General features: G+C 49.3%; 1 protein-coding gene across 2 annotated transcripts in view; it reads left to right on the top strand.

The window, feature by feature from the left end:
* The window catches only part of IGSF21 (immunoglobin superfamily member 21), a 237,880-nt gene that overhangs the window by 213,221 nt on the left and 11,731 nt on the right, over nucleotides 1-12,928 (top strand). For both annotated transcript variants that reach the window (XM_083512699.1, XM_083512700.1), the window contains one exon: nucleotides 2,647-3,118. In XM_083512699.1, coding sequence (XP_083368825.1) covers nucleotides 2,647-3,118 — 472 coding nt within the window. The remainder of the gene's footprint in view (nucleotides 1-2,646; nucleotides 3,119-12,928) is intronic.

Genomic DNA, 12,928 nt, shown 5'->3' with positions numbered 1-12,928 from the left:
CAGCTCTTCCCGATGTCCTGATGTCACACGTGCAACATTGACACCCCCCCATTGCCCTTGCAAGCTGGTGCTCTGCGTGGAGGAAAGTTGCTTGTGAATGAGCCCCCTGCAGGATCGATGCCTCTGCACAACTGCTGTGTAGAAGAGACATCGACCCTGTGGCTGTAGGGTGCCCATTCCCTGCAGAGAAGCCACTTGAATTGCTCTCCCTTGCTGTTAGTCGAAGGCAACAGGACAGACCCCCCCCCCTTCTTGAAGGACCTCTATTTTAGGAACCCCGCCCTAGAGAGACCAAACTGGCTCCCTCCTTGCTGCCCTTCCTTTGGCAGATGAAGACTGTTCTATTCCCACAGGCTCTTGGGAACTGACTGGTGTTTTTTTAAGGAAAGGGCTTTCAAATAGAGCCGTGGTGCTTTTATCATCTGCAGTCTAATATATTTGTGGGAGGTTTTTTTAAATCCCTTTTAATTCTATTGGAGTTTAATTGCTTTTTAACTGTTGTGTGCTTTTAGCTTTTTGCATTTTATGTGCGTTGTTTTAAATTGTGCAAGCTGCCTTGTGTCCCAGTTTGGGAAAACAATGGAATATAAATAAATACAGTTCTACTTCTGTTCATCATCATCCCCCCAGCAATGTCGAGTAGATGGAACCAACAACTCAGTGACAAGGCGCGTGTCAGCCTAGATAGCTCAGCTCATTAGAGAGCGGTGCTGATAATGGCAAGGTTGCAGGTTCGATCCCTGTATGAGACAGCGGCATATTCCTGCATTGCAGGGGGTTGGACTAGATGACCATCACGGTCCCTTCCAATTCTATGATTCTATGTTTGGCATGTTGAAGGCCCCTGGTTTGGTCTCTGACACCTTCTGGCAAACATCCCTGGAGAAGCTGCTTCTAGTCCAGTGGTGTGATTCAGTATGAGACTTGGCTTCCCATTTCCTATCTGTAAAATGTGGATGGGGGAAGCAAAGGTGGCCAACTTTTTCAGGCTGTTGTGAAGCAAAATGAGATCTGTCCTGTGCATCAGTTTGCATGCTGTTAAACGGAGTTTGGAAAATGATATCTTCCTCTGCGGTCCCTCTGGAGATGTCTAGAATTTGTCAGCTTTTTTTATTTTCCTCCCAGACTCATCCCTCCCCCCCCCCTGCCTCATCTCTCCCCTTGTGGATTCTCTTTTATGCAAACACACGCAAGAGATTTAAAGTGGGGAGGTGGTGGGAGAAGTGGGGGGGGGGAGAGAAAGAGAGTTGAGGATCTAAGGACCCCGAGACTTATTTCTGCTTATTCGTTCCGATGTTTGAAGCATCTGAATTTTTTAAAAGGGAGAGAGAGGTGAGAGGAAGCCTTTTTCAAAAAACGTATACTTAAAAATAAAATGCAAACCACACACTTATCTGCAAACATTCCTGCGGCCGTTTCATTACCACCATGACATCCGGAGCTTGAAAGGAGCTTTTGATAAAGGAATACAATCTTCTCTTCAGAGAGAGACGTTCAGAAATATTTTTAACAGGCGTTGCGTCTGCAGAGAAACCGTCCTCCGAGCTACACAAACACACTCTCACATGCACCTCTGGAGACTGGCACCCTCTTTGCATGCATACCTGTGTGATCATATAGTCACAGTTCGGGGTTAAATAATGTGGATGCCACCCTACCGATGTTGTGGGTCTCAGCATCAGGACCATCCAGGACAGCTCAGGGATGCCAGGGGTCCAGAAGCATCTGGTACCCAAATGCATTATGGGAGGTGGCCACATGATCCTGCTGGGACAAGGGGCTCCTGGGCCTAGGAGCCACTAGGGTGAAGGTCCTCTCTGGGGCCTCAGATAAAACTCAAATGTTCGTTGTCCTCTCCTGTGACTTAGGGAGGTTGGCAGATGCAGAAATGGGAATGGAAATTTGATATCCGCTTCCTTGTCCCATGTCTGGAACAGAAATTGATGCAGCAGATGTGATTGATATTTGCTGTTGTTGCTTTCCACCTACAAATGACACGTAATTGATTATGCTCCTCGCTCCCAGTTTCTATTGTGTTTCCTTTGCACCAGAATTCATAGTGTGGAATAATGTAATGACAGCGCAATATACACTAGTCATTTAATTTCGCCACAGTGAACAGTGAGGTGAATAGGGAAGGCCCTGGCAGAAAGTGAACGGCAGCAGAATGGAAACAGGGCTGCGGGGCTGTGAGAGAGAAATGTTAGCGGGGAGGGGGTCTCCTAACAAATTCTCAGCTTCCGTAACTGTTGAATAGTGGGTAGACATGGCAGACGACACAGCGATTTCTCCAAAGCAGCTCTTTATTTTGTAAGCTGGAACAGAACTGAACAGCAAACAGCTCAGCCGGCCTGCTTTTATAGGCAGCCGGCTGTCAACATTGTAGCAACAACAACCCAGGGTTTCCCGCCTAAAATAACTGACGTGGACCTGAGTGAAAACTATCTACAGTATCCCCCTGCTGGCCCAGAGTGAGAACTTCAGTACATAACAGTAACAAACTACAACTCCCAGGGTTCTTTGAGGGAAGCCATGTCTGTTCCAAAGTGGTATCGGAGCGCTTTAATGGTGTGGTGTGAATGTGGCCTGTATTTCTGCTCTTGAGAAGGAATTGACTGCAGTCTCTTCCCAAATTTCCCCCTCCAGGTGTACTTCAAGAGAGACGGGGAGCTGATTGAGGTGGTGCCCCTCACAGAAGCCCCCATTAATGCCGCCGGGTTGCAAGATGGCCGGGGCTCCCGGAACCTCTTCCACCGAGACATGGACGACACCAAGATGCAGAAGTCGCTCTCCCTCCTGGATGTGGAGGACCGGGGTGGCAGGCCCTACACGGAGGACCCCTTGAAAGGCCTCACCCCCAACCAGGGACTTTTGTTCAGCCCAGCTACGGAGATCATCCCAGAGACTGTGGTGAGCCGGGAGTTTCCGCGGTGGATCCAGAACGTGGAGCCCATCTACTACTTCCACCACACCCACATCCCCATCAGCGATGGCACCGTGGAGGTGCGGGCCATGCTCATGTGGACGCTTAACCCCCAGATAGACAATGATGCACTCTTCAGTTGTGAGGTCAAGCACCCTGCCCTCTCTATGCCCATGCAATCTGAAGTGACGCTAGGTAAGATGGATGGCAACCATTGTTGGTGGGAGAAAGTGGGATGGGCACATGGCAGTGGGTCAAATCATCTGGAAGTGGACCTGGAATGGGCACTTGGGAGTGGACCGGTCCACCTGGAGGTGTACATGAGATGCACACTTGGGAGTCAATTGAAACATCTGGAGATGAATGTGGGATAGGCATTTTGGAGTGGATTGACCCATCTAGAGGTGATTACGGCAGAGCTGTCTGCTGTCTGCTCTGCGCTGTTGCACCGAGGACTAGGTCTAATGGGCTCCAGCTGGAGGAGGGTAGACTTTGATTGGACCTATGGAAAAACATATCTGTTGCAACAGTGGTTTGAAAATGGCATCAATTGCCTAGGCTAGGGAAGCGGGGCCTTTGCTGGACATTTTCAAGCAGAGGTTGAACAGGTATTTGTTGGGGATGAGCAAACTCTGGATTCCTTGTAGTTGTGTGGATGTAATGATGTACATGCACACAAGGGCTGTCACATGGAAGAGGGAATGAGCTTGTTTTCTCCTAATCTGGAGGGTAGAACCTGAACTAATGGCTTCAAGTTACGAGAAAGGAGATTCTGACTAAACATCGGGGGGGGGGGGAATCTGACAGTAAGAGCTGTTCAACAGTTGAACAGTCTCCCTTGGGAGGTGATGGACTCTCCTTGCTAGGAGGCTTTTAAGCAGAGGTCATGGGTGCTTTAAAAGGGACACGCTGTGGGTTAAACCACAGAGCCTAGGACTTGCTGATCAGAAGGTCGGCGGTTCAAATCCTCACGACGGAGTGAGCTTCCGTTGCTCGGTCCCTGCTCCTGCCAACCTAGCAGCCCGAAAGCACATCAAAGTGCAAGTAGATAAATAGGTACCACTCCAGCGGGAAGGTAAATGGTGTTTCCGTGCGCTGCTCTGGTTCGCCAGAAGCGGCTTAGTCATGCTGGCTACATGACCCCGGAAGCTGTACACCGGCTCCCTCGGCCGATAAAGTGAGATGAGTGTCGCAACCCCAGAGTCGGCCACGACTGGACCTAATGGTCAGAGGTCCATTTACCTTTACCTTATGGATGCTTTAGCTGAGATTCCTGCATGGCAAGAGGTTGAACTAGATGACCCTCAGAGTCCCTTCTGACAGGACCAGTGGTCAGCGATGATGGGAGCTGTAGTCCCAAAACATCTGAAGGGCTGAGTTTGCCTATGCCTGGTATAATGTGTTGCAGTATTCTAACCTAGAGGTTACCAGAGCATAGGCAACAGAAGTTGGCTATCCTTGCCTGTTGGGCCACCAGCTGAAGCTGATGGAAGGCACTCTACACTACTGAGGCCACCTGAGCCTCAAGTTACAGCAATGGCTCCAGAAGGACCACCACCGCCCCCCAAGCTATGTACCTGCCCCTTCAGAGGGAATGTAACTTTATGGATGACTTTTAAAAGGTATTAGACCAATTCATGGAGCATTAGGCTATCAATGGCTACCAGTAACGATGGGTGTATATTACTTCCAGGATCAGAGGCAGTCTACCTTTTAATTTAAGTCGCTGGGGGTCGCAAGAGGAGAAAGCTGCTGTTGGACTCAGGCCCTGTGTATAGACTTCCCTTTGCGGAATCTGGGTACCCACTGTGAGAACAGGATGCCGGTTTAGGTGGCCGTTGGCCTGATCTAACAGGTTCTCTATATGTTCTTATAACATCCTTTAATGCATTCTAAGAAGTATAGGAAATTTTATTAAGCGCCCAGCACGCATCCCCACTGTGAAATCCCACATGAATTCCCCCTCCCACCTCACACACAGGCCAAAATGATTGGCCCAACACTTGTGGAGATTTGAGCGTATTTCCGAGGGAAGCAAATTGGTGTGGCACCAGGAAGGCGCTCTCTCTCAAAAAAGGGGTCCTTCCAAGCGTACGTTCCTGGAACTGTTCCTTTTAAATTAATGAAATTGCCTGCCTTCCTCCACCACCCTGCAGCTCCACCTGCTTGTACTTTCCTTAGGTCTAATGGGCTCTTCAGACCATTATCAGCCATCTGAGATTGCCTCATCCAGCTGAGATCTCTTGTCAGGCATAAATGATGGTTCCCTCCTCCCTTCCGTCCTACACATTTCGTTCCTCCGTTCTCTCTTTCCTTCTCATTAAAAAAAGAAGGCAGTTATCTAGAGTGTGAGCACAGACCTTCGCTCTCCTCCTCCTTTGTTCTTGCCCATCATTAGTGAGCAAGATTTGAGCTAACGAGCCTTGGTGGACTGCAAGCCGTGCTGAAGGAACGCCAGGGGGAATTTTCTGCTTCCTCCGTTTCATCCAGTGGCTTAGCTCTGCTAGGAAGGTGTGTCATTCACCTTTCAACCTGGTGGCTCCCAGGGTGGTGATTAGCTGTGACTCCTGCATCACAGGGGGTTGGGCTAGATGACTTATGAGGTCCCTCCCAACCTTACAATTCCATGAGATGAAGAGTCGCCCAGAAGTAGAATAACCCACAGAAATTACACACATCTCCATCTTCAAACTGAGCCACCACTCGCCTTTACTGCCCCTACAACTTTGCCATCTATGGAGCGAGATGGACCACAGCTCTGACTGGGTATGAGGCAGCTTAATTTGCTCCTATTTAAGCCATCCTGGGAGGACCTCTGCCTGAAATTTGGAGAGAGCTGCTGACAGTGTAGATAATTCAGAGCTAGAGGGGCCCATGGTCTTACTTAGCACAAGGAAACTTCAATACGATCATATGAGTATGGCTCTCCTAGCTGACGACCTGAGATTAGATAGTAGGGCATCTTGCCCATATATCTACATACGTCCCTTCAAAATGTGCTCCAGGCTGAGAAACTGTATCGCACTTGGAACTCCTGGTTGTTGAAGGAGTTCAGAGAGGGAGCACGGATGAAAGTCAGATAAGGTTCTGGCTGCCATTCCTTCATCGCGAAGAATCTCACAACCACTTCTGAGGAAAGCATTGATATCATAGCTGAAAGGGAACCTGCCAGTGTCATAATGCCGTTATACAAATCTATGGTGCGACCACATTTGGAATACGGTTCCGGGTGCCTGACTTCAAGAGGGATGTTGTTGAGTTGGGAAAGGCTCAGAAAAGGGCAACCAAATTAATCAAGGCGGTGTGGGGGGGGGTGTGACTCCCCTATGAAGAAAGATTGCAGCGTTCCGGACTTTTTATCTTAGGGAAATGGTGAGTAAGAGGAAGTACATGAAATGATGAACAGCCTGGAGAAAGTGGATCGAGGGAAATTCTTCTCACTCTCTCAAAACACAAGAACAGTGAAGCTGAATGTTGGAAGATTCAGGGAAGATAAAAGATAGACCTTCGTGCAGTGCACAGTGGAATGCAATGTAGCACCAAGGGGGATATCCACACAAGGAATAAAGTCCACTTGCACAATGGGACATTCACCCCTCTCCTCCCACATGCCCCCCATCTTTTTCTAGGGGTTCCTCCGTCCCTCCAGAGCAGATTTTGCATTTCACAAGTAAACCTCGTTCCTTGTATGCCGCAACTTAGTTGAATCTTGCCCCTTCTGCAAGGGGTGGCTCGCTTGCTGTGGAAACCCCACCCATCTCCCTTGCCAATGTTTGAGGCATAGCATGTGGGTCAGTTTTAGCTTGTGGACCACCTTCCTTCCAGACCCATTACAGTAGTACCTCGGGTTAAGTACTTAATTCATTCCAAAGGTCCATTCTTAACCTGAAACTGTTCTTAACCTGAAGCACCACTTTAGCTAATGGGGCCTCCTGCTGCTGCCACACCACCGGAGCACGATTTCTGTTCTCATCCTGAAGCAAAGTTCTTAACTTGAGGTACTATTTCTGGGTTAGCGGAGTCTGTAACCTGAAGCGTATGCAACCTGAAGCATATGTAACCCGAGGTACCACTGTATTTCCCTGCTGGATCAGTAGCACAGAAACATTTCATGAGATGGCATCCCATCCCATACGTTACAGCAACTGGCCTCTGGTTGGCCAATGTAAGAACAGGATGTTGACAAGCCAGAACATGTGCAGAAGAGGGCAGCCAAGATGGTCCAGGGGTATAGAAGCCAAGCCGTATGAGGAATGGTTGAAGGAGCTGGGTATGTTTAGCCTGGAAAAGAGGGGACTGAGAGGAGATATGAGAGCTATCTTCACATATCTCAAGGGCTGTTACATGGAAGATGGAGCAAGCTTGTTTTCTCCTGTTCTGGAGGGTAGGATTCGAACCAACGGCTTCAAGTTACAAGGAAGGAGATTATGACTAAACATCAACAGGAACTTTCTGACAGTAAGAGATAGATAGATAGATAGATAGATAGATAGATAGATAGATTGATTTATTGCGGCCATTGGCCCATATTGAAAACAATACATCAGAATTTATCCATAAACAATACAGTTTAAAGAGCTGTTTGACAGGGGAACGGATTCCCTCAGGAGGTTGTGGACTCTCCTTCCTTGGAGGTTTTTAAGCATGGCCATCTGTCATGGATGCTTTAGCTGAGATTCCTGCATTGCAGGGGATTGGACTAGATGACCCTCATGGTCCCTTCCAACTCTGCAGTTCTATGCTTTTATGTCTCTATGCAGGATGCGGGTGGCGCTGCGAATTAAACCACAGAGCCTAGGACTTGCTGATCAGAAGGTCGGCAGTTCAAATCCCCGCGATGGGGTGAGCTCCCGTTGCTGAGTCCCTGCTCCTGCCAACCTAGCAGTTCAAAAGCACATCAGAGTGCAAGTAGATAAATAGGTACCACTCTGGTGGGAAGGTAAACGGCGTTTCCGTGCGCTGCTCTGGTTTGCCAGAAGCGGCTTAGTCATGCTGGCCACATGATCTGGAAGCTGTATGCCGGCTCCCTCGGCCAGTAAAGCAAGATGAGCACCGCAACCCCAGAGTCATCCGCAACTGTCCTAGTGTGACAGGAGCTGGTCAGGGGTCCCTTTACCTCTATGAGTAGTTGGGTTGGTGCCCTGATCCATCAGGGCTCTTCTTACTTTCTTACGTTCTGCTTAGCATCCATTGTTGATCAGTCAGTCTTAGGGGGCCTGATCCACAGGCCGTAGCAGGAGAAACCCAACATCAAAAGAGAGAGGGTGGACCCTTAATCCCTTAAGAGAAGTCATTAACCCTTCCCCGTTTTACTTGATCCAGCTCCGCTTGCTGTCCCCTCCCCTCCCCTCTCAGGCTAGAGGAGGAAGATTAGCCGATGTTCTTTAAGGAGCTAATCCTGGGAAGAGTGTCCTGATCAAACATTCCATTGAGCCTTGCCTTTGCCAGAGCTCCTCTCCTCCTGTCAAACCCGACATTTACATATTAAAGACAAAATACCTTTTATGTTAATCCCCAGTGGAGAAGCTGCCTTTGGCTGAGAGAGACATAAATCTTACACTTCCAGGATAATGGGACTCGGGCAAGGAGATCCAGTGCTCAGTGCAGAGGCATTTGAAGGATGCTCCTCCCTCCACCCCCATCTTAAGAGTCTGGTGTCTGTGACAAGAGTAGAGGAAGGGATTGTCGAGCTGCAGGAAAGTGGTTGGTGGCGGATGGTCACCGGAATGTAGGAAGCTGCAAAATTCCTGGTCAGGGCCTTGGTCAGCAGTCTTGGCATTGTCTACACTAGGGGTCAGCAAACTTTTTCAGCAGGGAGCCAGTCCACTGTCCCTCAGACTTTTTTTTTTGGGGGGGAGACTATATTTTGAAAAAAAGATGAACAAGTTCCTGTGCCCCATAAATAATGCATTTTAAATAAAAGCACACATTCTACTCATGTAAAAACACCAGGCAGGCCTCACAAATAGCCCAGAGATGCATTTTAAATAAAAGGACACATTCTACTCATGTAAAAACACGCTGATTCCCAGACCGTCTGTCGGCCAGATTTAGAAGGCGATTGGGCCACATCCGGCCCCCGGGCCTTAGTTTGGCTACCGATGGTCTACACCATGCCATGGGTCGACAAACCAAGACCTGTGGTCCAGATGAGGCCCAATTGCCTTCTAGAACTGGCCTGCAGACGGTCCAGGAATCCAGGCAGCGGGCATAGCGTGTGCACAATGCTTTTTGTGACTCTGCCAGGCTTTGGGGTCAAAAGTGAGGTGGGCAGCTGCTCAAGACAAGCCCCTTCTTCATCTGTCGTGCTTGTGCAGCAATGTTTTCTTCCGGGGTGGGGGGTGGGGAAGAGGGGAAAGGGGCCACAGTTTGGATTTCCACCATGGAGCTGCCGGTAACTGACCTCAGGAAGGGCAGTTGCAGTGGCAGGGGCTCAGAGGCACCTCGGGAGCGATGCCCACCGGTGTCTGTGGCAGCGGTACTCCCCACAGGAGGAAGCAGGGAGCGCCTGGGCGGCTGCACTCCAAAACAGTTCTGTGTTCTGCTGGGGAGGCCGCTTGTTAACTACAAGGTGTGAGCCATGGAAAGGTAAATAGCCGCTGCCTCATCTTCCCTCAAACAGGGAAAAGAAAGTTTTTGCTTGAGCAGCACCCGCCTGACTTAGTGGGGCCAACGGCTTTTCCCTTCTCCCGCACATGCACACACGCTCTCCAGGGCTGACAGGAATGGCACGCTTACCTCAGCCCCCCACCTCTCCACCCCGCCTTATGAGAGAAATAATAACTGTCAACATGTAAAACGCAAAGGAAGCAGCGTGGGTGTATGAGGGAACACTCCCCCCCAAAAAAAAAATCACATTTGGGAAACGTTGGGGTTGGTCCCAATAAGGGTTTTTGCCAAAAATGCGGGTCATAATCATGGCAACATATAGTCCAGCCCCCCACAAGGTCTGAGGGACAGTGGACCGGCCCCCTGCTGAAAAGGTTTGCTGACTCCTGGTCTACACTGAACTGGGCGGCACTGTGATCTAAACCACTGGGTCTCTTGGGCTTGCTGATCATAAGGTCGGCAGTTCAAATCCACTCAATAGAGTGAGTTCCCACTACTGTCCCTGCTCCTGCCAGCCTAGCAGTTCGAAAGCACAGCAGTGTAAGTAGACAAATAGGTATGGCTGAGATGGGAAGATAAACGTTCTGGCTTCCATCATGGCATCCCATGCACCAGAAGCGGCTTAGTCCTGCTGGCCACATGACCTGGAAAGCTGTCTGTGGACAAACGCCCGCTCACTTGGCCTGAAAAGGGAGATGAGCGCCGCAACCCCATAGTCAAATATGATTGGATGTAACTGGTCCTTTACCTTTACCTTTACCTTACACTGAACTGCCACAAGGATCCAAACTTTCTTGCTGGAAAGGATATACAGAGGCTCTGGCCCACTGCCAATGTCCCTGACTATCCAGCACTGCCCTGTCAGCCTGGGGCAATGCTAACCAGCAAGGAAGGCAGACAGGCTTTGTGGCATTGGTAAATAATAGAGGAAGGAGTGAATAATTGACAGGGAAATGGTTTGATCTCCAGTGGGCAGCCTCTGCATGCCTGAAGGCTTTTGGGGTACTGGTCTGCAGAGCCGCTGCTATTTTTAATATCTTGTGGGGGAAAGATCTGTGGTAATTCTCTCCTCATCCCCATTTGTATTAAAAACGGGGAATCCAGAAGAAGCACAACTATTGCAGCGGTGCGCCATTAGATATCCCAAAGGGAAGCCTGCAAGCAGGACCTGCTTGAGATTTCCATAAACTGGTGTTCAGAGGCAAACTACCTCCAGCATTGGAGGTAGAAGATAGTAATCATGGCTAGCAGCCATGGATGGCCTTTTCCTCCAGGAATTTGTCCAACCTTTTTTAAAAAAAATCCCTCCAAGTTGGCAGCCATCATAACTTCTTGTGGGAGTGAGTTCCACAGTTTAGCTATGAACATCAGGAGAGCCCTGTTGGATCAAGCCAGTGGCCCATCTAACCAACCCATAGCTGTCAATTTACAGATTTGAAGATAAGGAACCAGCAGCCTCGAAAATAAGGGACCAGCAGCCAAAATAAGGGATTTTAGTCAACCAGCAGCCAAACGAAGCCTCAAGCGGTGGTTCCCACAGCGCAGCAACCCGGCAAAGGGGATGCAGCAAGGAAAACCACTGTCACCTCTCCGCTGGGAAGCGCTGAGCAAAGGCGAATCCCGGCACAAGGCCTGCAAGCTCCACCCCCCAGTTGTTCTTACACTCCTTATTGGGTGAGCAACACAGCCAAGCGACACAGTTGGAGCCTCCCTCCTCCCTGGCCGGCAGGGAGGGAGGGAGAGGAGCTGCTTCCTTTGAAACCCGGGAAATTTAAGAGACATCATCAATCCGGGACAACAGCGGGACAGCAGCGCTGGGATAAGGGAGTTTCCTGCCAAATAAGGGGCGGTTGACAGCTATGAACCAACCAGATGCCCGCAAATGTTGACCTGAGTGCAACACGTCTCTCTCCACTTGTGATTCCCTGCAACAGATATTCAGAGGGATTGTGGGTATCTTTTTGTGAAACAATCCTCACTGCAAGGAGTCAAGAATTCCCACGGACGGTCAGGAAGCTTCCTCTAGGATCTAAGAAAGAACTTCAGAGTCTAAATTAGAACTTCAGGATCTAAGGAATGTCAGAAGAGCCTGGCTGCTGGATCAGATCGATGTTCCCATCTGGTCCAGCATCGTGTTCTCACAGTGGTCCCCTAGGTGCCCCAATTGGAAGCCCGCAAGGATGGATGCAATTGAGCACACTCAAAGGCACACTCTTCCGTTGTCTCTTGAGACAGATGGATTGCCAACAACCAAAGAGCCGTCATGTTGAAACAGCTGAAAGATACATGTTGACCCCCTCACTTATTGCTTGGGAGTTCTGGGCCAACCTGCTGTGCTCCACCTACTCATTGTCACTGCCCAGCACTGTAGAATGATTAGAGCAGCCTCTCTCAACATCTTGGGTCCCCAGATGTTGTTGGGCTACAACTCCCATCATCCCTGACCACTGATCCTGCTAGCTAGGAATGATGAGAGTTGTAGTCCAAGGTTGAGAAAGGCTGGTGTGAAGAGAGTCCTCCAGTCCTCTATTCCTCTTCCATCAAAGCATGAAATTTGATCACCTCCTTTATTAAGAGGCATAACTGCCATCGTGGTGTTTATTAACGGTCGTAAAAAAAATGAAATGGCGGTAGGGAGGAATACCCCAGGCCTTGGATGTGAGTGGAGAGTTTTTGTTGCCTTGGTGGATTCAGGCTGTGCAAAGAAACCTTTCCGTTTTATTTCCTGCTTGTTAATTTAAGTGACTTGGCCTGGTATTAAGGAACAGGGTGTGAAAATGGATTAGGGAGAGGGAAGATGCAGGCAAGCTGCTCTTACTCTGGTTCTTCATGAGCTGAAGGGGTTACATCCTCTGTGACCTGCTACCACCATCTGAAATTTGCCACATCCCCATCCCAGGTAGAACCATGCTTTGCTGCTTTCTCTAAGAACCTAGATAGCTTCAAAAGAGGATTCCAGAAATTCACAGAGGAAGAGGAAGCTATCGATGGTGACCAGCCAGGGTGCCTGTGCTCTGGCCGCGCAGTTGGAGGAATCATTAGAATCATATAACTGAAAGGGACCCCTTGGGTCATGCAGCCCAGGAATTTCAGCTGACCCATGACAGCTGGCCATAATAATAATAATAATAATTTATTATTATTTATACCCCGCCCATCTGGCTGGGTTTCCCCAGCCACTCTGGGTGGCTTCCAACAAGACACAAAAATACAATAACCTATTAAACATTAAAAGCTTCCCTAAACAGGGCTGCTTTCAGATGTCTTCTAAAAGTTTGGTACTTATTTTTCTCTTTGACATCTGGTGGGAGGGCGTTCCACAGGGCGGGTGCCACTACCGAGAAGGCCCTCTGCCTGGTTCCCTGTAACTTGGCTTCTCGTAGCGAGGGAACCACC

The sequence above is a fragment of the Podarcis liolepis genome (assembly GCF_965112155.1).
Source record: "Podarcis liolepis genome assembly, chromosome: 7".
In the NCBI taxonomy this organism is placed as follows: domain Eukaryota; kingdom Metazoa; phylum Chordata; class Lepidosauria; order Squamata; family Lacertidae; genus Podarcis; species Podarcis liolepis.
This window is presented reverse-complemented; position numbering and strand designations above follow the sequence as displayed.